The 26258-nt window shown below is 43.1% G+C and overlaps 1 protein-coding gene across 1 annotated transcript; it reads right to left on the bottom strand.

Annotated features, from left to right (window-relative positions):
* Positions 1 to 11960: 11960 nt before the first annotated feature.
* SP6 (Sp6 transcription factor) lies at positions 11961 to 24653 on the bottom strand. The gene is made up of 2 exons (XM_030221821.1): positions 24469 to 24653; positions 11961 to 14472 (listed from the first exon to the last, which is right to left on the bottom strand). Exon 2 carries the CDS (start codon positions 14428 to 14430, stop codon positions 13318 to 13320), a length of 1113 nt encoding a protein of 370 aa, XP_030077681.1. The 5' UTR covers positions 14431 to 14472; positions 24469 to 24653; the 3' UTR covers positions 11961 to 13317.
* Positions 24654 to 26258: the final 1605 nt, after the last annotated feature.

Genomic DNA, 26258 nt, shown 5'->3' with positions numbered 1-26258 from the left:
AAACCCCCGTTCAACACAAACCGACACCCCCCCCCCCCCCCCTCCCTCCTCTGGCTCCTTTACCGAACCGGCTGAGAACGTGACCAACCATCCTCAGACAATCTCCCGACCTCGGGGATTCCCCGAAAACACACTACACTACGGCGCTACTCCCCTTACCGCATTCCTCTTCAAAATGACTCTGCCCCCTTTAACGAACCGGCTGAGGATGTGCCCAACCATCCTCAGACAATCTCCCGACCTCGGGGATTCCCTGAAAACACACTACACTATGGCGCTACTCCCCTTACCGCATTCCTCTTCAAAATGACTCTGCCCCCTTTAACGAACCGGCTGAGGATGTGCCCAACCATCCTCAGACAATCTCCCGACCTCGGGGATTCCCCGAAAATAATGGAACTCGCCTAATAGTCAAAGACTTGAGAAACAACCTTATCATTAGTCAAGTACTCAGTGGATCAAGTGCTGGCAATACTGTTTTCATACCGCGTATTGACCTTGCACCATCAAACACAGACCTACCGTTTATACTATGTAGAAGACAATTCCCTGTCAAACTGGCCTTTGCAATGACTATTAACAAGTCACAAGGACAAACTTTTGACAAAGTTGGAATTTACCTTCCAGAACCAGTATTTACACATGGACAACTGTATGTTGCCTTTTCAAGAGTAAAGAACTCCTGTGATGCAATTGTAAAAGTGATTGACGGACCTCAACAAGGACACCTTTTCCCTTATTGTAACAAAATTTATACAAAAAATATTGTTTACAAGGAAATGTTACAAATGTAAAAAATCATAACAAAACCATTTTAAAAAGTCCACATGTTACTTACAGAACTAATACTAACACATGAACATCTGTATGTTATCTTTTAAATAGTTTGTTTTCTAATGCATTTCTTAAACAGATTTATGTACCTCAACAGCTAAACCTTTTATCTGATTGTAACAAACATTATAAAAACATTCTTTACAATGAAATGTAAAAAATGTTAAGAATAATTAAAATACAAATACAACTTTAAAATAAAAAAATCTTTTTCAAAAACACTTACATTCCTTTATATCAAACAGAAAAAAAAACTTTAAGAAAACCACATGCTAGCGCCCGTTTCATTTGTTTCGGAAACGGGCCTTTTTTACTAGTATATAATAGTATGTCATCTGCTTATGCTGATACTCTATAGTCTGTATTTTTGTGCTTTAGACCAGTAATATGTACCTGGGAATTAATCGCTATTAAGAGAGGTTCAAGAGCTAGATTAAATAAATATGGAGACAGAGGGCATCCTTTATGGGTGCCTCTGTATGTAATCAGAAAGATGATTCTTTGCCAAAATGTGTGCCGTTGGATTGGTTTACAATACTCAAATTTTGTCAATGAATTCTAGATGAGCTCCAAACCATTGTAGAATATGAAAGAGATAAGACCATTCTACCCTGTCAAAGGCCTTCTTTGCATCAAGCGAGAGTGCAATGACAGGGTGATCTTGTGTCCTAGCAATATCTAAAAGGTGAAAGAACAGTCTAGAATTATCTGTGATGAGCCTACTGGGCATGAAACCTACTTGACTTGGGGATATGATATTACCAATAATTTTCTTGACTCTATTAACCAGAATCTTTGCATATAGTTTGTAGTCAGTGTTGAGGAGAGAAATTGACCTATATTTTTGTACTAGCTGGACATCTTTGTTGGGTTTAGAGATAACTGTCATTACTTTTACTGACATTATTGGGAGCTAGGTAATTAAAGAGATTGATGAGTACTGGTGAGTATTTGCAAAAAGTAAATTATCATTTGAAGACCATTGAGGTCTTTGTAGAGGGAAAAACAAGCTATCTATTTCTGTCTATATCAGTCTGAAGTTCAAGAAGGTTTAGAGGGAGAGTCAGGGGTGAATGGGAAGACAGGCTTGCTGACTTGTGCTGCCAGTTGAGTGTGTAATTGTGCTAGTAAGCAGTGCTTAAAGCTGAAGTGACTTCTGCTGGGTGGGTTAGCATAGGGATCTCTAATTATTGGTTTTATTTTGAAGTTAGCTAGAAATACATGGCTTCTGTGATTAGGAAGACACTGACATCAGAATCCAAACACTAATGAGTTAGGGTTTTGCTTTGTTGAGTTTGTTCAGTAAGGATAGTAGGTGCAATGTTCCTGAGTTCCTGGTTCCTGAACTGAAGAGCTCCTGGCCCATTGGAGAACAACAACTTCCCTGGTACCCAGCACAAGACAGTGGCAAGCCGGCAAAGACCAAAGGTCTTTTACATTTTTTTTGTGTGTGTGTGCACACTATTATTCTCTTTCATTTGAACAGTTAATTAATTTTGGGGTCCTTTTACTAAACTACAGTAAAAGGTGCTCTGTGGTGGTGTCGGAACGTGGGATCACCATGCACCAAGGCCACCTATTACTGCCACGGGTAAAAGTGTTTTTTTTAAAGGGGCATTTAATAGTATCCATGGAGTTCATTAGACCATCACGACACTGAATATGTCTTTACTGATACTCTGTATTCTTTGTATGTCCAACACCACAATCACTAAGAGGAATCAATGCTGCGTTAAAACTCAGTGGAAAACTCTGGGTTATGTCTGTTCAAATAGTTTCTGTGCAGTCTTCATAACTGTCAAGGGATATCTATGACCAAGAAGTCTGATTGGATCTGGTACCTGAAAGCTGAAGTCCTCTATCGCAGAATACAGAATATAAGCCAAGAACTGTCTTGTTTGTAAGTTCTTTCGCAAGTTTCTTAGGATGAAACCTTTCACAGCACACAAATTGTTCATCTTTAGGCTTGCAATGAACAGGAGTGGACATTGCATTCAGAGAAGATAATTGCAGATCCCTCTGTCCCACCTCTGTTTGATCAAAACTGTTTCCAGGAGCAATTCCACCTGTTTTTGCTGACTTGCCTAGCTCTGTGATTGGAGGATGAATGTGAGTTTGTGAAGCACTCCTGCTTGCCATTACTGCTGAGCATGCCCAGTCCCTGCCCACTAGCGGTAGAAATTAGAAAATCTTTTCTTGCACGGGTAATGGCTCATGGCAGGCCCAGAACTATCGCTGGGCTTCTGGGCGAGCTCAGCAGTAGGGCCGATTTACCGTGCACAAACCCGGCAGTAACCCTACCACTGGGTGATAAAAGGGCTCCTTTATTTGGTATTCATTGGACACACCAAGGTAAGGGTGAATAGTGATACCAATATACTTACCTGACATCAACTGGTACAATTAATTTGACCTGAACCCCCCCCCCCCCCCCCAACAAACACACACATTTTAAGAAAGGAAAAATTAGTTTCTGGGAATATGAGCACAGAGAAATACACTTACCTGTTCCACTGGGAGGGGAACCTGCAAGAAGAAAGTGTGAAAGTTAATCAGGATAGAGACTAGTTTGTTGGTTAATTTCAAAGTAGCTGGAACCTACCTCTTTCTGTTTACAAGAGGGCTTCCAAGAACTGAGTTTCTGAAACAGAAGCTTCTAAAGCACTTTAAATATGTTTTTTAAATTGTTCTGGCACTTTAAAGTTGCACTCGATCTGTGTTGACACCTTTATGCCATGTTTTAAAGTATCTGTGCAATAAACGTATTGTTGAATTTGCAAAAACCTACAGGACCCATGCTTGCTTATAGCTTGAGGGAGTTGAAACACACTCTATTTTTCAGTGCAGGTGTTTTAGTGGCTGTGGTGTGACCGATGTGTGTCTTATTTCAGGGGGAAACCAGCCTACCCCAGACCACTGTGACTAATAGCCAACTCAGCTATTGCATAGAAACAAGACAGCGCTGAAGCCTAGGGGGCGCTACATATGCTACATCCATTGTATGCAAATCTCTTTCGTGCATATTCATTTTCAACTATCAAGTAACTACCTCACTCTTCATAGAAAACTTCTTAAATTTATTTAACAACTCTCAATCTTAAAATAATATAACATTTTTAAATATATCTCCTAACTAAAATTGACCCATCACACCATCTCTTCCTCACTATTCGTTCCTCCATTCAAACATATGGGTACAAACATCCAAACATTTTTTTGAACCTATAATTCTTCTAATATCTGTTACCATAAGAGTATCCCATTATTCAAATACATATATCACACTATTTTTCTTTTTGTAGTGATGATTCCATATATTATCCCTTAATAAGTATCCATCATATCTCAATTGCTATACATCAATGTCCACTTATCTCCAGTGCTTTATTCCAGTGTTTGTGATTCCTACATGTATCTCCCAACGCCATATCCAAATCTCAAATAACGTCTTGTCTAATGCAATGTTCTTATTTCTGCAATAACCAGTCCACTTTTCCCTAGGTTCAGTTCTTCACCAAAAATCACAGAAATATCTGCTTCTTGAAAACGCCGTTAAACCCTACACAAATTTGTGTTTCGCTGGATTCATCATCAGGGTTTTTAACTGAAAAGTGCAAATCAATATTACTGTCAAAGCTATAACTTTTTAAACAATCCTACACCTTATCTAAGACAAATATTGTTTTATGAAAGTTTCATACCTTGTAAACCATTCTCTTGGCCACTTTACCCAGGCAAACATCCAACCAGTATCAGGATCAATGACATCTCTAAAATCGACAATGCTATGCATGCGCTGAGCCCTTCCTAATCCATTCTTAAATCCATTCTTCTTCCTTATTTATTCCTACAGGGGGTTACTGTTTTCTACTCAAAAATAAACTGTTATTTTGTTATCTGTGCAATTCAGTGTCCATGTATATTGGGCAGTTAAAAAAAAAGTTAAGCATAGCTTAGCTCAACATTTAAGTCATATTAAATTGCAAAAAGTTTAAACACCCTTCGTAGAACACTGGATTCAGGAACATCATGTTATGACTGATTTGAAATTTGTAGTGTTACGTCAGTCTGATATGCAATTGGGGGGCAATACAATACAAAAAATATTTCAAGAAAAATAGTGTGATATATATATTTGAATAATGGATTACTTTTATGGTAACAGATATTAGAAGAATTAAAATGTTTGTATTGTACTCATGTTTGAATGGAGGAATGAATGGTGAGGATGAGTTGGTGTGATGGGTCAATATTAGAAGATATATTTAAAATGTTTATATTATTTTAAGACTGAGAGTTGTCAATAAAGAAATTTGAGAAATTTTCTATACAGAGTGCGGTAGTTATTTGATGGTTGATAAGTTATGCTGTAACTAGATTGAAATAGGGATTCTCAGATAAGGATTCGTGCATATTCATTAGGGATATTCAGAAAACATGAGACATTAGTGACTCTCAAGGACCGGAAGTGAATGCCACTGTTCTGACCCCTCACCAAATCACTCACAAAGTTTTGAACAGAACCAGTCTCAGGCCCAATCTTTGAGGCACTCCACGGCTCAGCTTTATTTCCCCTCTAACTGTATTCATCACCACCCTCTGTCGGTCAACCACCTTGAGACTCAATCCCAGGCAGTTCAGTTTCAGAAATGTGGTTCAAGAGTAAATCACATTCGCAACATGGTCTTCTTTTAAATCAACAATTAACATCCCTTTTTCTCCCACCCAAAAACTTATAAAAAGAATAAAGTAAATTACCTATTCACATATGCAAAGTCAGAAAATGACTTTTCATGATGAAAAACATTGCAGCTTTTATTTGATGTCTATGCAAATGGGATATCACATTTCAGAAACTTTGCCTCAGAGGTTTCTAGCCATAAACTGCCACAGGAAAGCAGGAGCTCAGAGTATTACCCTTAACCTGTAGCCTAATAGGAGAGCACTTCTCAACCCAGTCCTTCAGGTACATCTAATCCCATCAAGTTATCAGGATATCCACAATGAATATCCTGAAAACCTGTTGGGACTAAGGGCCCTGTTTCCAAAGGCATGCTAGCATTTTTAGTAGATGCCATATTCCTATGGGCATCTACACGATTAGCACATGCTAAAAATGCTAGCATGCCTTTGTAAACAGGGCCCTAAGTGTGCCTCAAGGACTGGGCTGAGAAGTACTGTAACAGGGAACCAAAGCAGGGCTGGATCTGCCACTAGATCAGTGGTTCCCAAATCTGGTTCTGGAGGCACCCCAGCCAGTCAGGTTTTCAGGGTACCCACAATGAATATTTGCATGCACTGCATGCAAATCTATCTCATGAATATTTATTGTAGATATATTGAAAACCTTACTGGCTAGGGTGTCTCCAGGCGCAGGTTTGAGAACCACTGCATTAGACATCTGCCTAGGACCACAGAATTTGGGGGGGGGGGGGCAGCAGTGCAGCACCAGTATAGCCAACAACAAAGGCTACAGCCTTTGAATACCCATGCATGCTCACAGCTGGCCACGTCCTGTCCCCAGAGGGGAAGGTCCTGTGCCACATTTCATGCTTGAGCAGAGGACAGAGATAGGGCGATGGTGGTAACAGCAGGGGGAAAGGAAGGGGAGATGTTGGACAGTTGGTGGGGGGTGCTATAGTGCAGGGTTTTTCAACCCATCCTCAGAGAACCCCCAAGCCAGTCAGTTTTTCAGTAAGTATGCATGAGATATATTTAAATACAATGGAGGCAGCTTATGCAAATCTAACTCATGAATATTCATTGCTGATATCCTACAAACCTGACTGGCTGGGGTTCCCCCAGGACAGATTTTGGAATCACTGGGTATAAAGAAAATGGGCTGTATGACAAAGGTGAAACAGATTAAAACAGCAAAATAAGAAAATAACACACACACACAATCAAAAATAAGTGGAAATGGCTTTATTGAAACTCAAATAAAGTTGTTCTGCCTATATTCACAGTAGCACAGACCACCAGTATGTCCTCTACAGCTTCCTACAGACCACAAAGCAAGGCAGCCAACTCATGAGCATCTATTATACTGACAGTCTCCCAGATTTTTACTGACAACTGAACTTGTTACTGACAGGTGTTCTACCATTACTGTTTTGCGTACGCTGGACCTACTAGCCTGAGATTCACCCCCCCCCCCCCCAAGTGCTGGGGCCTGTGCCCATGACACCAGAGGCACAAGGTCACAGCCTGTGCCATTTGTATTGACATGAGATCATTTTTACAGATGTGTGTGTTTTTTTTTTTTTTGTATGAACAGTTGGCAACCCTACTATGAAGCTACAGTCTGAGAGCAAAACACATCATGGGGAGGTCCAGGACACTGTGTCACACAGCCATCCTTCCTCACACCTCAGTGTTGCCTAAAGAGCTCCTGAAGTACACCAGACCATAAGCGTTGTTGCATCCATGCACTATGTCTGCAGACTTCTAAAAAATCAGTTCACTGCTTCCCCTTCTACCTCAGTACTAATATTTTGGATTTCCCATTCATACCCCGTGAATGCTCAGTGGGTACCTAACTGGTTTTGGAATGTGGAGGAACCATACCCATCCCAACCAGTCACATAGATTTCATTGTTGCAAAGTATACTATAGTCTGACTAGGTGACGTTATGAAGTCTGGACTTCATCGTCCCAGCTCTTTCCCAGAGGGTGAAAGATTGTATTCTTTCCCTTTCTTCATAGGGGTGAGGGCAACAGGATTAACCTGTGGCTTATCACAGCATTTTCTCACCAAATGTCTATATTAGTCAATCATTCTGCTTCTGTGTCTACCATTTTAATTTATTTAAACCGTGTCCATGCTTTACAGTCCATAAGAAAACTAAGTGGAAAAGTAATATCACATTTTACAAAATCAGATGAATAGCAGACTGAAGAGAATAGTTACTATCATGCCAAAATAAATGTGAGAATGTGAACCAAATTGTTGTTTTGCAACTAGAAAGTCATTTGAGAGGAAACACATCTGGACTACAGAGTGCTGGATTCTACGGAGTCAGTCATCCAACTTAGACCAGCTTCTTTGCACCTCCTAGTATTTGAATACTCTCTATTTATAATTTAAAACACAAAATCTGAATTGTCAGTATTGCACTAAAATGCATAAAGCAGAAGACAGGAACAACAATCTTTGTGATTCAGGAACAGTTGCAGTCCCTCTCTCAACCTATCCAATTCAGTCCCACATTTACCAAAGCCAAAACCCAGATAGCCAGGGAGGGCAGGATCCACTACCCTGGCAGAAAAAAAAAAACCTTTCGTAAAGTAGACTAGGGGGTCCTTTTACAAAGGCAACATTAGCGTTTTTAGTGTGAACTAATGATTAGCACACGCTAAATGCTAGAGGTACCCATAGAAATATATGGGCATCTCTAACCATTAGCTCATGCTTATTTCTAGCGTGCACTAAAAAATAGAGAATGACACGGGGAAGGGGACAGAGCTTGCGGGGATGGGGCAGAGACAGATCCCACGGGGCGGGAATGAGGACAGAACCCACGAGGATGGGAACAAACTTTGTCTTTGTGTCATTTTCTACTTTGAAGCCTGTTAATGAACTGGACTGTTATTGATGTTTGAGTGATGCAGACAACGATATTTTTGATTTTTTTTTTTTTTTTTTTTTAAACAAACGTGCTGGCCGCAACTAGCAAAATTGGCATGGGGGATCCTGTAGGTCCTGCTACCAGCACATCTTCTAAGAAGACATCTTCTATTGCAGGAAGGACTGTGGAAGACAGGAGAGCTAGACTCAATCCTGACATTGTTGATTACTTCTTATTCATCCACAGATTTAAAAATCATAGCAGTGCTTCATAGGGCATATTTCTGCCTTCTAGGGCATACAGAATGGGTTGTATTTTGTACCCCTGGACATTTTAACAGGGTGGATTAGGATTCCTTAGGGTAGTAGAAATCAGCTATTGTTGGGGGTTGGAAGGGTAGAGAGTGGTAGTGAGGAGGGTTATTGTAGCTGCTCGCTGTTATTATTGTTTTCTATTTGTAATTTATATACAATAGTTGCACAGCATATTGTTCCTTTTTATACTTTAATAACAAGATTTAAACATAAAATCATAATTGTTCGAGGCTTCTGCAGATGAGGACAGAGCCCATGGAGACGGAGCGGTGGCGGGGATGGGGACAGAACCTGCGGGAACAGGGTGGTGACAGAGAAAGGGCCCGCAGGGATGGGGTAGAGACGGTGACAGAACCTGCGGGGATGGAGTGAAGACAGGGAGACAGAACCCATGGGGACAGGGCGGGGATGGGGACAAACTTTATCCCCGTGTCATTCAATACTAAAAATGCTATCTTGCCTTTGTAAAAGGACCCCTAAGTGAGGCAGCCTTCAATGGACAGTTCTAAAGCTCCGCCCTTTCCATGTGTCCATTCCAGGTGTGGATTTCTAAGACTGGCCAGCTGTAAATCTAGCAACCAGTAGAGACTTCAAACTCTTTGCTTTACTTTACTGTCATATTTCGTATTACACACCCTGAAAACATCTCAAAGAGAAGACATTAAAAAAGAAGATTACATCTCTCCAAGAGAATAAAAGAAAATCCCCAAATTGCTTTGGTTTAGGCACCAAAGGAGTTTTGTAGCACTAGTGAGCTGAAACCCTGAGCACGAGCCTCATTAGTGGGCACATTCCTGGCACCTGAAGCTGCTGTTTGAACAATCTGTCCTTTTCTTCCATTTTGAGGCTGGAGAAAAAGAGCTGGTTCTTAGAGGTTAGGGAAACCCTTACGAACACCTGAAGCAGGCCATGGACGGGGGAGTCACAAGATTGTATCTACTAAGGTCTGCCTCACTTTAAAAAAAATCTGGGACTTTATTGGACGAGATATGGGAATACTGAAGGACATGGCAGAACATACAAAGATTGTTATTGGAGAGAATGCAGAAACAGTAAACCTGTACATATGTTCCATCTATCTGGGACATATCTGATAAATACAAAGTTTTACAAAATAAACAAAATAAAAACTGACTTCATTAAACACAATTACAAAAACAATAGCTTTGGCCCAGCTAGCTCCATGTCAGAGTGCTGGTTGCTGTAGTTCCAGGTCCCAGAGCTAATGGGGCAATAAGGCTCAGCCTCTGTCTGCCCCCGCAATCCCCACAGACACACCTCCCCTTTCTGTTCAGACTCTCTTGTTCCGGCAGCTTCTAGTCACAGGGGTGTAGCCAGGCTGGACTCCTGCATTGCTCAAGCTCCTTCAGGGGTGTGAGTGGGTGTGCCTACTACAATCACACAAGAACCCTGCCAAAATCTGCAGTGCACCCTTCCAGGCTCTGTGACAGCTCCCCAGCTTGCTTTATCACTGATTTATGGTAAAAAGAGTTGGTGTTGCCACGGCACAGAAAAAGGAGTGGTGGATGGTGGAGACACTGAGCAGCAAGATGCCAAAGTGAACAAGCAAGTCAGCCTTCGCTATCAGGGGAGAAGCAGCAACAAAGGAAAGATGAGAAACCAGTAACATTAAACTCATGCTTGTATATGTTCAAAACAAGCTACCCCTTACCCCTGTCCCAAATCAAAAGAAAACAACCTCACAAGCCATTAAGGGTAAGGGGATTCTTTTCAGTTTCCCTCTAGGTACTGGAAGCCCTGAATCCCTTGTTCTGCACTCCACCCAGAGAGAACAGGGCTGAACGCCATCCTTCACAATTACAGTTCACAACAGCAGAAATCCTAGTTACCACATCCTGCTTTCCCCCTAGACCCTGCTCTCTTCCCTGGGTTTGGTTCATAGTGGTGAAATGTTCTTCCTTGGACAGTTCTGGAAGCGAATGCAGACATGAAACATACTTACAGGGGTGATATTGCACCTCTGATGAAACAATAACACTTGGACCCAGAAACCCTGTCCCCTGAACACTTACTTCCTGTTTGAGGGCGTCCTGGTACCACCACGGCCCTTATCTGCTCCCCATGAACTCCCACCACCCCAAAACACAGGTCACTTAGATTAGCTAAAGGCAGGCATCTGGACGATGCGCACAAAACGTGAACTGTGTGATGGCAATTATATGTGTAATTGCCGTTTCAGAATAGAATGTAAGTCTGCAGTTATGTGCCTAACTTTGGGGCCTTTTACTAAAGGATTGGTATGTGACAGGCTTGCCGTGTGACATTTCTGGCGCCACAAAAGTAGTTTCTATTTTTGTAGTGCAAGTGCCTACCTGGCGGTAATTGCTGCCCAGTTACCGCTGGGTTAGCGCAGCAGCCCTTACCACCACCCATTGTTCCTCCCCACCCCCCACCCCCAAAATGGCCATATGACAAGTGATTCACTTACCACACGGCCATTTCTTTTCCCTATTGCTAGCACAGTTTCCCCTTTTACTTCAACTTAGTAAAAGGACCCCTTTATGAGCCCCTACACTAGCTCAAAGGCTGGTGAAACTAATAGTGTTCTATAACCCGCAGGAATAAGTGCTAGGCGTGCCCCTCCCAGTTCCATATCCCCCTTGCACTTGGGCACTATCAATTTTAGCCCACAATTTGTAGAATCCAGACTAAGGGAAATTAAGTGCGTAGCTGCTAATTAATGCCAATTGGTGCCAATTAACACCAGTTACAGCCAATACTTGGTTAATGCCAATTAACAACTAATTATTACATTAAGTTATGCGACACTGTTCTATAACTTGCGAACACAATTGTGCGCACTAACCCCCGGATTCTATATAGCGTGACTTGTTGCACACACAAATCTGGTCGTATTCTGGATTTGTGTGTGCAACTTATTTAGTTAACAAGCCAGTCAGCACTGATGACTGCCAATTAACACGCAATTATTAACATTAATTGGCATTAATTAGAATTTACACACGGAACTGTGTAAGCGTATTTTGTAGTGTGATGAGTGTGAATTCTAAGTTGCATAGTTGAAAAGGGAGCATGGCCAAACGCGGGTTGTAGACACTTCTAAAATCTACACATGTTGTTATAGAATACACCTGGTCTGGGCCTAATTTAGACATCGGCATTGACACCAAGTTTTGCTTGGCATAACTGCCCGCACATGGCATATTCTATAAACCGTGCGGAAATTTAGGCATATTTTTTGTTGGCGCTGATTTTTTATGGCGTGATATATAGAATGTAGTCCTAAGTGTGAAATTCTGCATACAGGTTTCTAGAATTAGTGGTTATCATCCACTCTCCCACTCAGTGGAGCCCCAGTAGCAGGCTCACATGTTGACAAGAGAGAGGCTTTTGTTCAGAAATCGGCTGAATTTAATGTTCTTTCCCAGAGTTTCTGCTAAATGATGGTTCTCAATAGACTTTTGACTTTCCTTGTATAAGATCCAGCCACACCTAAGCAAAGGGGGAGATTAGGAACAAGGGAGCCCACCCTGGAGTTAATAGGAAGAAAGTTAAACCAGCACATTTCCTCCTTCTCTTTCTATCCCTGCTCTCCCATTGCAGTCAAGCAGTTCCCAGCCTTTCCTGAAACGTGTCAGGACAAATCCTGCCCTGGGATTCGCTCTGTTGTATGACTTGATGTTTCTTGCCAGCCATGAGCTGTGCAAGAGACTGAAGGGTCAATTTTTCATCTTCCAAGGGAAGGAGGAGGTCAAATGAGGAGCTCTACCCAAAATGAGAAAACGACCAGTCTGAGAGCCTGTAACAAATAATTTAACTCTTAGGACAGTGGGAACAAACTTTATGCCCAAGAAGCTACATGTAATGTGGGTACTACAGGGAGGATTTGGGTGGAGGGGGAAGCAACATGAATCCAAATCCCATAACTTTAATTTTTCAGTGGTTGCATCCCATTCCATCCTAATGCCTCTTTTCCCAAGAACATGGGATTTTTCACCAATATTGCTTGCAGAACATCCCACCCCCTAATCCCTTAAGAGGGTGCTAAATTACTCCTCACTGCCATTTTCAGACACAACCACATTCAGATACTAAAACTGCTTTTCCTTACAAGCTTTTCTCTATAGGAGGAAGAAGATTTTCCTACAGCTTTTACAAAATTCCAACTATATTTTAACACATTATCTTTTTATCCACTACAGAATAAATAGAACCTATGGAGGCACTGAAAATACATAGGTGTAAGGATACTAAGGCAGCCCTTCTTCATCCCCAGTCCAGAGAGAGGTGGGGAAGATGGGGTACGTTAGGAACCCAAGACCAGATTTGGAACTTCTATATCTAAGCAGCAGATGTGGACCAAGCAGTAGAACGGAGCCACTACTAAGATCCTGGCACTTGTAAAGAACTGGGAATAGAGCAGGAGTTCTCAACCCAGTTCTTGGGATACGCCCAGCCAGTCTGGTTTTCAAGATACCAAGAATGAATATGCATGGGATAGATTTGCATGCACTACCTCCATTGTTAGCAAATCTATTGTGTGCATATTCCTTATGGATATCCTGCAAAATCTGACTGGCCGGGTGTTGAGAACCCATGGAACAGAGGAAGGACGGTGCTCAGTTTGGTTGGGTGCCACTGGATGTGCTATCATCAGGATCTGGTTTGGCTTTTCCCGGAGGTTCACATACTGCTGGGCTGTTCTTGTTCTCTCCTTCAGCTACCTCCCTGGCTCCTTCATGGGTTTTCATGTGCTTGCTCAAGTGGTCGCTCCTCATGAACACTCTGCTGCAAACAGGACAAGTAAACTTCTTGGTCCCTGTGTGGGTCTGAAGATGCCTCTGCAGCTCATCAGACCTCGTAAATCGCTTGCCACAGAAGAGCCAATTGCACACAAAAGGCCTGTCACCACTGTGCCATCGCAGGTGGGCTTTCAAATGGGAGGTCTTTGCATAAGCTTTTCCACAGCCCGGAATGTGACAGTTATGGAGGTGCTTCTTCTTGCTTCCATCAGCACAGGGTCCAAGGCACTCTGCCTCCATACAGTTTGGGCAACGGCAAGCTGCTTGACCTGAGCTGCGAGGCATGGAGCGCCTGGAGCTTTTTGGCCTCGCAGAACTGTCCAATACCTGGTCAAGATCATGAGGCTCCTGAGGAGAATCAAGCTGCTTAAACCCCTCCTGGCCTATCAAGTGTTGTGCTGATGGCAACATATGAGGTGGAGGCCCACACAGCTGATGCTCTGATCCGTAGCTGCCAAGGGTTGGCTGAAGCCCACTTGAGTGAGCTGGTGATTGAAGACCACCTTGGCTATGCTGAAGATCCATCCAACTAGACCCCGCATGTAAATCCCACCAGGGTGGCATCCCCCCATCTTCATTAGAACTGCTAGGGTGTGAAGGTCTGAACCAGGGCTCATAATGGTGAGCCATGTCAGAAGATGGATGAAGGAGTTTTGAGAATTGACCTGCTTCAAGCTGATCTTCACTTTCCAAATTGTCACAGTTCACACCTGTTGAGCTTTGTGGTTCATAGCGACTAACAGCCAAGAACTCGGTTTCCGGAACTAAGGGAAGGTTCTGGAGCACTACTGGTTGGAGAGAGGAGATGTTGCTGGTGTCTGGGTTGCTTTGGAGCTGGTAGGGCTGCAGAGGTTGTAGGTCCAAGCCAGGAGAGGTATGAGAGGAATCTGAATGCTGTTTCCCAAGAGAGCCACAGACAGCAGTTAGCATTGCCAAACTCCGGATTTCAAGGCAGGTCCAAGTTGTTTTATTCTATGTCAGAGAGAATGAAAAGCAGGAAAGAGGACATAATTAGAAGATAAAGAACTGCCAATTAATTGCCCCTAGTGTTTTATTTTAAAAATAACAGTAAAAAAAAAACCTCTCTTCCACAGTGAATTTCAGTGACAGACTTGCATCTGTCTCTTAACCCTTTTTAAAAGGCTTTCAAAAGTTGTTAATTTGAAAGAAACACGAATCTTAATATCTATTGACCCTGCCTTCTTGTTAGTATATGACAACTTTTGTTTTAGGAAAAACACATACAGTAAAATGGTTGGATTAACCCATGTTCTGAGTAATAGTACTGATTGCCAAAACTACAGCAACAGGTCTCTTCAGAAGACCGAGCACAACTCTTCCAGACAAATCTCATTCTAGGTTCAAATTGTCCCTTGCAGAGAATTAGTTTGCCCTGCATTTAGTGGTTCACTGTGTTCAAATAGTCCATGCCAGGTTTTCCATCCAGGCAGTACATAATCTAGATTGATTAGATGTTTTGATGCCTGTATTAAAAAAGATGGTTTAAATATAGTTTCTTTTAGCCTCCTAAATATACTTAAAGGCAGTCACTTTAATAAAAGGCTTTGAGGACTTCGATTATAGTAATTACAGATTGTCTGTACCGTTGCACAGTAACCAAACGGAAGAATCAGGCCTTGTAATTGGGCCTCTGTCAGAGAGCAGCTCAGACAAGGTCCCATGGAGTTAGGGGCTGAGGGGAGGGGGGTGAAAAGATCACCAGTCTTCTGTGACCCAGAGTACAAGAAAACCCTCAGCTCCCTGAAAAACCAGGCAGAGTGCAAAAAGGCTCTGAAAATGCAGAAGTCACTTCCACTCTACGGCAGTTTTTCACTGAGATCTTAAAATCGAGCAATTAATTCACTGAACATTTAGGGAAGCAATGAGTAGAATTGGCAGAGTCCAGATGGGCTGACCCCTCCCCTTAAAGCCGGTTCCTCACCTTTGTTGCTCAGCCCCCATATCCACCATTCTAAATCATACAAGGTTGCTCCAAATAAATCACTTCCTCCAGGAAGTTTTACTTTCTTTATAGATCTACATTTTATGATAGCATTTATTTATTTATGTTTAACTTTTCTCAAATACAATTTAAGATTGTTCAAATTGTCTATTTCAAGAGGGAGTTTCTTTTTTTTTATTATAAAAATCTTTTTATTAGGGTATAAACAGAAAATTGAACAACAATATCAATTACAAACCCACCCCCACCCCCAATTAAACATCCAGGCCTCCTAATTTGGTCAGAGTCCAAATGATTTTCGGTTCCTAATGGGGGTGGGCCACTGGGTGATAATCTCTCTCTAAGGCCCTATAATGTATGAGTTCTCTGTCTGATCCACAGGGCTGTGAAGAGACCGTCTTCACCTCACAAATCAGATGTGATCCTAAGCCACAAAGAGGCTGAGAAGCCCCTTACTACATTGCCACCTGTGTCCTGTTGTTTACACAAATTGAGCTCAGTTTCACTTGGGCTTAAGGGGTTTAAGGGGAGGTTTAATCCTCCCTCTTTGGCCAAGGACCAAACAGTTTCATGTCCTGAATGGGAGTGAGCAGCAGGGTAATAATCTCCCCATTCTGCCTCCCCTGTACTGTGCAACTTCTCAGTTGTTCACAGTGTGTTTTTTCCTAGCGAAAAAGGTGTCGGTACTCAAATGCCAGGCCACCCTTCAGGGGTGGGGTGATCACTGAGAGACCCACCCCACAATAGCCAGGCCCCCTGTAACCAGTCACAGAATCTATAACAAGGCAGAATTAGTATGTAGAGCCTGAGATTTTTCATTAAAACTTGGGGTCCATGGGTCAATTTTAGCAGACAATGGAAAAGGTGCCGGTACTCAGTACCCCCAAGTACCCCCTCAAATAAAGCCCTGGTTGTTCATACGTGATCTTAGCCAAGAAGCCACCAACAGGCCAGTCCTTTCAGCGCTGGCACACAGTCTCTACTTTATTCTCCCTGACCTGGCTGTTCCTTCAATATAGTAACATAGTAACATAGTACATGACGGCAGAAAAAGACCTGCACGGTCCATCTAGTCTGCCCAATAAGATAAACTCATATGTGCCACTTCTTGTGTATACCCTACCTTGATTTGTATCTGCCATGCTCAGGACACAGATCGTAGAAGTCCTGCCCAGCACTAGCCCCTGATTAGAGATATTATAGGTAACCCAGATATTAAAGGGGTTAAGATTGAATTCAAACTGTCTGCTTTTGCAGATGACATATTGGTGCATTTGACGGAACTCTTTTGCCCTTCAGTTTGATGAAAATTAGGACTGGGATCTGGTGCTAAGAGACTTCATTTTACAGCCACCAGGGCAATATTTCCTCTATTTTGTAGCTCTTCCTAACTTACTTTAGTGCACTTAATCTAAGGATGGTTCTCAGCCAGGGACCACACATCAGGAGGCATCTGGAACCCTGCTTTTATGGGCCCTAAACGCAAGTACCAGATATCACCATTGTGCAATAACTGTGACCCCACCCAGGGTTTATAAGTGCTCCCTCCGCAGTATCCTTAGCCCAGGTCAAGGTAGAGGACCCAAGCCAGGAGCTTCCACATGAGCTGCTTAGCAGGCCCGGTTGTGACTCTTTCTAGTATGACAGTGTTTAACTTCACTGTTCTTTTAATAGAATCAGATAAAGAACTTGATTTTATAAAAAGATTTTTCCTACCCTCTATCTATAGCAGGGTGGGAAACCACAGTCCTCGAGGACCACAACCCAGTCGGGTTTTCAAGATTTCCACAATGAGTATGCATGAAATTAATTTGCATGTACTTCTTCCATTGTATGCAAATAGATGTCATGCATATTCATTGTGGAAATCTTGAAAACCTGACTGGGTTGTGGCTCTTGAGGACCACAGTTGACTATTCCTGGTCTATATGAAAAAAAAAGCTTAGTGAATCAAGTCCAAAGTCTGTGATAAGTCTCATCACCTTCTGACTAAAATACCAAAGATCCTCAGCAGAAGCAGGATAAAAGACCTTCCGTAGCTATGAAAATAGTATGAAACCGGGTGGAATGGCCACATGCTTTTATGGGGAATATATTTAGGGCTCTTTTTACCAAGCAGTGGTAAAAGGGGCCCTGCGGAGGCATCAGCTCATGGGTTTGCCTTGTGCTGAGCAGGGGCATAGCCAGACTTCGGCGGGAGGGGGGTCCAGAGCCCGAGGGGGCACATTTGAGCCCCCCGGTGCCACCGACACCCCCCCCCGGCGCCATTTTGACCCCTCCCCCCACCACCACCACCTTTGACCTCCCCCCCCCCGGCGCCAACCATTTCGACCCCCTCTTCCCCCCACCGCCAACCCTCCCCTGCTGCTGCCGTCGGGTACCTTTGCTGGCGGCCGAAGTCCTCTACTCAGGCGCGGCAGCGTTGCTGATCTGCAAGGGCAGGCTTCTGTTTCTGTGAGTCTGACATCCTGCACGTACGTGCAGGACATAAGACTCACAGAAACAGAAACCTGCCCTTGCAGATCAGCAACGCAGCCACTCCAGAGGACTTCGGCTGGCGGGGGTTTGGGACCCCACCAGCAAAGGTACCCGACGGCGGTGGCGGCGGCGGGGGAGGGTTGGCAGTGGGGGGGGGCAGGTCCAAATCTATGGGGGGCCCATGCCTCCATGGCCCCACGTAGCTACGCCCCTGGTGCTGAGGTCCCCTTTTACCACCACTGGTAAAAGACTTCTTTTTTTTAAAGGACAGAAATGGCCAAGTGGTAAGTTAAACACTTGCTGTGTGGCCATTTCCCTGGGGGAGCCTTACTACCTCCTATTTAGGAGATGGTAAGGGCCCCCACAGTAGCCTTGTGGTAACTAGACAGCACGTGGTGCGGCACGATTACCATTAGGCGTGCCCCCGCCGTTCAAAACAATGCATTTGATGCACTGGAAATGGTATGCGGTGGGGGCAGGAACTACCACCAGGCTCTCCCAGGAGCCCGGCAGTAAAGCTGAATTGCCACACAGCAAGCCCGCGGTAGGCCTGCTGTGCTTTCAGAAAAGGGCCCCTAAATTAGGAAAGCCACCGAACAAAGGTTTCCAAAACCCATCCTTCCTAAGTAGCAGAGGAGGGGAAATTCAGTGACAAACTGGCCTCTCACACAGCTGTAGGGTGCAGGTCCATTTTAATCAGCTGGAAGGGTGTGGCTAGGGAACTCTGTGCCCAGCAGAGGAGATGGCTGATAGAGACAGAGCCTCACCTACCATTTCTGCAAAATCTGGGTCAGCTTTGGTGAAGTTGTTTCCCTAAAGTGGAGTGGAGGAGTAGCACTGGTCTTGAAATCCAGAGGTGGCTGGTTGAAATCCCACTGCTGCTCCTGGTGATCTTGGGCAAGTCACTTAACCCTCCTTTGCCTCAGGCACAAACTTAGATTGTGAGCCCTCCTGGGACAGAGAAATATCCAGAGTACCTGAATGTAACTCACCTTGAGCTACTACTGAAAAAGGTGTGAGCAAAATCCAAATTAAAAATACATAAATGCAGGAACAGGGAATAAGTGAATGGTGGTTGATTTCTTTCTAACTGGAACTAAAAATAAATATTTTCCAGAACAACTGAGACACTATCTAGATGGTGCAAGGCATTATTCAGCTACAATTAGAATTGCAAAGAAACAGATGCTAATAAGATGAAGAAAATACTGAGACAGCTAAAAGTAGTGGTTATGATCAGCATCTAAAACATATTTTTGTTTGATAATTCTTAGCAGAGTCTGAAGAAAACATAGTGTGAGAGCACTAGGGTGCTAGCTCTGTCCAAATCCACTTCACTGGACTTAACAGAACAGGAGAGGACATTCCGGGGACGTGCATAGATCTGGACCTTTTCACCTTGGACTTGGTTTAAAGTAACCTCACTCTTGTCCAGTTTTGATTTGTATTATGTAGTAAGAAATTATGTTGATTAGTGCTTTTCAACTTCAGGATTAAAAAAAAAAATCTGCTATGTGCTGCTGAAATCTGTCCATCTGTCTGTCTGGGGGCATGATAATTCCTGTGCTCTTGGATGATCCAAGTCAAATTTGGGGATGAGATAGACCAATACCTTAGGGTTTTACACGGTTGAAAATGACCTACATTTGACAACAGCAGGGGTTCTCAACCCAGTCCTGGAGACACAGCCAGCCAGCCAGCCAGGTTTTCAGGATATCCCTAATGAATATGCACAAGATACATTTGCATAGAGTCAGTGGCGTACCAAGGGGGGGGGCGGTGGGGGCGGTCCACCCCAGGTGCACGCCGCTGGGGGGGTGCCGCACACCTGTCAGCTCCGCTCATTCCCTGCTCCCTCTGCCCCGGAACAGGTTACTTCCTGTTCCGGGGCAGAGGGAGCAGGGAACGAGCGAAGCCAACAGATGCGCGGCACCCCCCCCCCCCAGCAGGTAAAAATGCACCCGGGAGGGGTGTCCTTTCAACAGGGGGGGTGTCCTTTCGCCGGGAGTGGGGGGTCGCGCTGCACATGGGGGAGGTATCCTTTCGCCGGGGGGAGGTGTCCGTCCTTTTGCCGGGGGAGGTATCCTTTCGCCGGGGGTGGGGGGGTCGCACTGCACCCGGGGGGGGGGGGGCGCATCGGTGATCCGCCCCAGGTGTCAGCCACCCTAGGAACGCCACTGCACAGAGTAGAAGTATTGCATGCAAATCTATCTCATGCATATTCATTGTGGATATCCTGAAAACCTGGCTGGCTGGATGTGTCCCGAGGGCTGGGTTGAGAACCCCTGCTGTTGTCAGATGTAGGTCATTTTCAACCGTGTAAAACCCTAAGGTATTGGTCCATCTCGTCCCCAAATTTGACTTGGATCATCCAAGAGCACAGGAGATATCATGTCCCCAGACAGACAGATGGACAGATTTCAGCAGCACATAGCAGGTTTTTTTTTTTTTAAATCCTGAAGTTGAAAAGCACTAATAAACATACGTTCTTACTACATAATGCAAATCAAAACTAATAAAAAGAAATAAAAATAAAAAAAAGTCACCAGGCCCAATGCCAGTTCCCCATATTATCTCCTCAGTCACTTCGTTCAGGATCTCCAGTCAGAGTGGGTAGGATTTGCTCTATAGGCCTAATGCCCGGAGTCTGACGTCAAACATTCACATATCATGAGCTCCAGTCTCCCAAGGTTCACAGCACATCTACGAAAAACTAACTCACATTTGTGGGTGCAGGGGCACAACAGCCCCACCAAAAAATAAAGACCTAAGATGCAAAAAAGGAAATGGAGAAAGATGAAGGACAGGGGATGATGGGCAGATGCAGGAGAGGCAGGGACCAGCAACAATATTGCTCATTATAATCACGATCTCAAAGTTCCTAGAGGAAACCTATGATCTCCTCCCCCCCCCCCACTAGTCCCAAACTCACCCCACTAGCCCCAAACTTTCCTTTATCCCCACCCACAAGTAATCACAATAACGTTCTCCTGGTCTAAAGCATGGGCTGCATTGGTTGTCTTAATATTCTATTTTACACCAGTTCTGGAATAGATTATAAATGTGAGTGCAGGCTGGGCATTTCTTTCTCCCCCCCCCCCCCCCCCAATTCTGTTTTATTTTGCTTTTTGGGCACATTATTTGTAACAAGCGCACAACAAACAAAAAAGAATAGAAAGAAAGAAAAATGCATGATGTTGCCTTTTTAAATTTTGAAATGAAACGAAATTGTTTGTGTTGCATTTTTCACAGCCCTAAATTGTACCTAGAAACCAGAAATGCACTGTGATGCGGAATTCATTTCCTTGAGCCCCAGTCAAGACATAAATGTTACCCCACATGTCCCCCCCCCAATCCTAAAGAGGGGCTCTTAGTCCCCATTAACAAACTGAAGATGGAGCTTTCAGCTTCCTCTGCCTGGAAGGGGAAATTCTGGTAACATTTTCTCAGTTGACTTTCTGTCCAATTTTAGCTTTTGCGTTTTACTTGAAAGGAGTTTCCTAACATTTGAGTCGACTTTGCCCCTCACCAGTTCCAACCCAAACGAAAATTAAGCAGATAAACCCACCATAGTCAACGCCACTCATGATTCTCCAACCCTGGGTTCAAAACAACATGCATAGGGTTTTTCTTAGGGAGGAAATTCAATAATTCAGTATCCTCATCTCCCAATCTCAGACGCACAGCTAAGAACATTTCAAAACCGTGGTGCTCATTATTTCATTCTTGACTGGCCACATTGGTTTTTTGTGGACTAACTTATATAAATTTTTTATTTTTCTTTGTTACATTTCATGTCTGTGCAGTCAAGTAGAAGAACCCAGTGGTTAGACTGCTTCACATATTTATGGATACAGTTGTTTAGACAATTAAATCCTGCACCCAGAATATGAGGAAATCATTCACTGAATCTGGCTTTTCTAATTCTTAGTATCCACTAAATATGTACAAGAAGAAGCCACACATTTTCAACTCAATCAAATCAACAATACTCCACTTTAGAGTTATAAACAAAACATTGCGGATACAAGCAGCTTAAAATAATATCATTAGCATTAAAAAAACTTCCATTTTACTTAATTCTTAACCATAAATATAACCACATAAGGATTTTATTTATTAATTATGGTTTTTGGATGCTTGTTTTTTTTACCATCTTTTGGAATAAATTCACCCATGACGCCATACAGCGTGTTTAACTGATTATCTGTGAAGATTCTTCTCCCAAGAAGGTGACACTTCGTTTTCACTGGTGTGGATGAGAGAATCACTCTGGAGTCAGGCGCTGTGAAATGGGGCATTGATATTAGATTATGGCTGCTTCCGTGGGGATGAGAGAAAGGATAATCTAGTGAAGTCTAGGATTGATGCAGGAAAAGAAGATGGCTTTCTAGCCTAAAAATTCAAACTGTAATGAGCTGAACACAAGTTTTACATTGAAAAGAAGAGGTTTTCACTGCTGGACCCATCTTATAACCACAAAAGATGAGAACAACAGAAAGGAGAAGAGCAAACCCCTATCCCACCTGCCCAACATGGTGGAAGTAAAACAAAAAAACTGTCCAGGTGGGCTCAATCTTAAGGGAAAAGAAATTCCATTTTCTCTCTCACATCTTGTAGCATAGTCCCATGCTCCCAACAAGAACTTTATATAGGGACAATGGGTTCAGGGAAACTTGAAGGATCCAAATTCTAGGTACAGTATAAAAGAAAAACCCTTAAGTTTACAGATTTAAGGAGTCTTGTTGTATTGTCACTTACCTATTACACAAATTCTCATTGAAAACAATGCAAGATGACCCTACTCAGGGGATAAGACAGTAAAAAAAAAGCATGAAATCTGCCACTTTACAGCAACAGACTAGATGCAAATACCGGTAAATGGGGGCACTAGCTTTTTAGTTTAAGGTGAGTTGTACAGTTTCTGTTTTATTTCTTGTTCTTGGTTTGATGGGATAAAGTATTAAAGTTGACTGTGAAAAAATTAAGAATATTAAAGAATTATATGTATTTCTAATCGTTGATGTTGTCAAATGGACAAATATTGGTGCCTTCGCCAATAAAACATTTAAATACAAAACTGACTGCTGGAACTTTTTCTTTAGTCTGTTTACATAACAAACGTAAATGCTCTCTGCCTTAGCAAATATTCCTAGTAATCGCCACCAGTTCGATCCCTTTTGTGCACTGTACTGGGCTAGTCTGCCAGGAAGATAGAGGGGACCGATGACAGAGACCCACGACGAGGGAGGGGGGGGGGCACCTTAATGCAGAACCCATAGGACAGAACACACTTCCTGGTTTCTGTGAAAATGATGAGCCCACATTATTTACACCAGTTGGTTGAAATATGCCTATTAATACGTAAATGTCCTTATTGTAATTCTTGCACGATCTATCTTCTATTGGATTTATGTCTATTTTGCATTATTTTTGGAATAAATCGTGCGCATCCTTTATCGTAGTCATACTCAAATATTGTTTTAATGTCTTCCTCATGCATACTTTATGTACTCTATCTATCTATCTATCTATCTATCTATCTATCTATCTATCTATCTATCTATCTATCTCAGAGGGATGGGTGTTTGGCGCTTAGAAGTGCTCAGATTTGGAAAAGGTGAGAGTGGCTCAGCGACTGCTCCCCGAACCTGTCCAGTCTGGTTATCAGGATAGTCACAATGAATAGGCAAGAGATAAATCAGCAGAGACTCGGATCTCCAGAATACCAAAAAGGTACAGTTGTGAATATCCTGAAAATCAGACCCTGGGCGCTAAAAACAGGATCTTTCGCACCTTTTAGGACAGGACTGTGGCTCCAGGGGAATTTTTGGAGAAATCCGAACACCAAAGAGAAGAAATCTTCGTTTTAGCAAGACAATTTCCCTGAGATGTTCTCGTGAGCACTGCTGTAGGGGGCAAGGGAAGAACCTGCTCCAACCTTAGGGTCTTTCTGATAGCGGCGACTAAAGCAGTTCAACTGGAAGCAGAACCAGTTCCATAAATCAGAGGGGAGGTCAAAGTTTCCCTCCAGAAACCAGGTCACTTAGCGCTTGTGGAATTCGCCTTCCCAAATGATCAAATACAGAAAACATCTCAATAGAGAAAACCTTACAAGTGGTTAACTTTCCGAAAATTTAGAAGACGTTCTGTAGGTCAACATCACAGAAAAGTTAAAAAAAAAAAACACATCTGCCAACTTGACATTCACACTTTAAAGCCAAAAACGAGGGAGTGTGCAGGCATCCTTCCTTGCAAAATCAGGACGTACACATTAAGGCTTGCTCCGTTTCTCCTATGGATTAATAGCAGACTTCCCAATATCCAAATACTGGGCACAGCTCCTAGTGTGAGGCTGTACATGATTGAAATGACCAGCGGGCAAAACCCATCCCAGCCTCTCTTTATCTAGGATGTTATTAAAGAATGCAGGAAACGCACGGAGCGATGCACAGAGCGATGCACGGAGAACTCCGAGCTAATGTCCTTCCAGGCTTCCACAGTTCCCACCCTTTCTCCCATCTTACCTGGCTGGATCTAAAGCGCAGAGAGCTTCCCCGAAGCTCCGGCGAGGAAATCGGTGGATCCCAGGATAATCCCGAATCTCCGGCTGAATACTCAGTCCCAGTCCCACTGCCTTCAGTCTCCCTCCTTCACTCCTTTTTCCCCAGCTCAGCTCCTCCCACCTACCTGCGGCTGGCCATTAACCCTTTCAATGCCAACCCAGGGCAGGAGAGGGGCAACGCAGCCTTGGGTGCCAAGAAAGTGGACGAAAAGGTGGAGGTGAGGGAGGGGGGGGGAGGCAACAGTCTTACAGAGAGACAGACCGAATACAGAACTGGTGGCAAACCTAATGTTCCCCCCCCCCCCCCACAAATCTGAGGAGTTCATTCAGTCACCCTGGCTTGCAAGTTTGGAATTAGGGATTCAGCTAGTGCCTGCTGAGATCTAGGAATAGATGGGAGTTTCAGGGAATACGTGGGAGGAAAGGTAGGTTTCATTAAAAAGAAATATATGAAAATAAAGGAGTGTCAGCTCCCAAAAGCTGGTCCGAACCTGTATTAAAAAAAAAAAAAAGCACGGCTTAGTTTAATTTATTGAATATGTAAACCGCTTTGGTTGTACCACAGAAAGGCGGTATATCAAGAATCTAATCTAATAATAATAATAATAATATCTGTTTTCCTGTATTTAAGTGGACTAGCAGGGCTACCATACTTTTGCTACTGGAAAAAAAAAACGGAGGAAAAAAAATCCTCTCTTTTAGGCAGTAAACAGAAAGCCAGGGCTGAGAGGGAGAGAATTGGAGTGAATCCGGACTCATATCCCACTCTGGGAGTTTCCCTAGTTCCCTTAACCCTTAAGCTTCTCATATTCTTAGGGTCACAGCCAAAGGTAAAATAACTGAAGTCAATTTCTTTGGAAAATGGTCTAATTTTCCCATTCTAGGAACCATTATTAGCAAACACGTGAAAGGTGGAGATCTGAGCTGACTTCTTTAGCGTGGGTCAGAGCCCAGGCTGTGTGTGATCTTGGGGGGGGGGGGGGGGGGGGGGAGGGGGAGAGGGTTGATTATTGCTGTCTCTTGTGTGGTATTTCTACTGTTGGTGGCTGATTATGTTAGGAGGATATAGGATATATAGATAACTAAAATTTGTTTGCTCCAAGATTCTCCTTAACTTTTAGTACAACCCCCCCCCCCCCAAACCTGTGAGTTTTTCATAATTTCCTGTCCTAATTTAACAAATTTGTGACTAAATACAGAAAGAACATAAATAAAGGCAGTAAGTTACAAATTCTCTTTAGGATAAAGTAGTGTGATTGCTGTGCTGATCCTCTTGAATGTATTGAAATAAAGGTTAATAAACAAAAATATGATACTTTTAAATTGGTCTAAATACATTCTTTGACTAGGTTTGGCAAATTAAAGCCCCCTTCCACAAGTCAGAACAGAATCATCCTGAAAATGTATTAAGTTAGTCCAATAAAAAGGGATCAGAATGCATTATTATTGTTTGGACTTTTATTTATTTTATTTTTGGTTACTGGATTTTTCCTTAAATATAAACAAGTTTGCACATTTCTTCAGCTAAACATTTGCGTCAACAGCTTCTATATCTGTTTTTTTTTTAAATTATAAGTTCTGGCTCTCTGGGGCCTCCTAATTTGCAGTGGCCTGGCTGCCTGGCCTCTGTGATTCTCTAAAAAGTCTAGTTTATACCATATCCCACTGCCAAGGTCTCAACGTTTTACTGCACCGGCCTCTGAGATGAGGGAGGACAAGCTCGTCCGTAGATATTTAAGTTGCCTGTTGCAT

Source organism: Microcaecilia unicolor, chromosome 12 (assembly GCF_901765095.1).
Source record: "Microcaecilia unicolor chromosome 12, aMicUni1.1, whole genome shotgun sequence".
NCBI lineage: Eukaryota > Metazoa > Chordata > Amphibia > Gymnophiona > Siphonopidae > Microcaecilia > Microcaecilia unicolor.
Note: the sequence above shows the minus strand (reverse complement) of the source record. Positions and strands in the feature narration are given on the sequence as shown.

What these genes read in the sequence shown, in the direction of transcription:
- SP6 (XM_030221821.1), bottom strand. Translation starts at nt 14,430, where the DNA reads ATGCTAACTGCTGTCTGTGGCTCTCTTGGGAAACAGCATTCAGATTCC.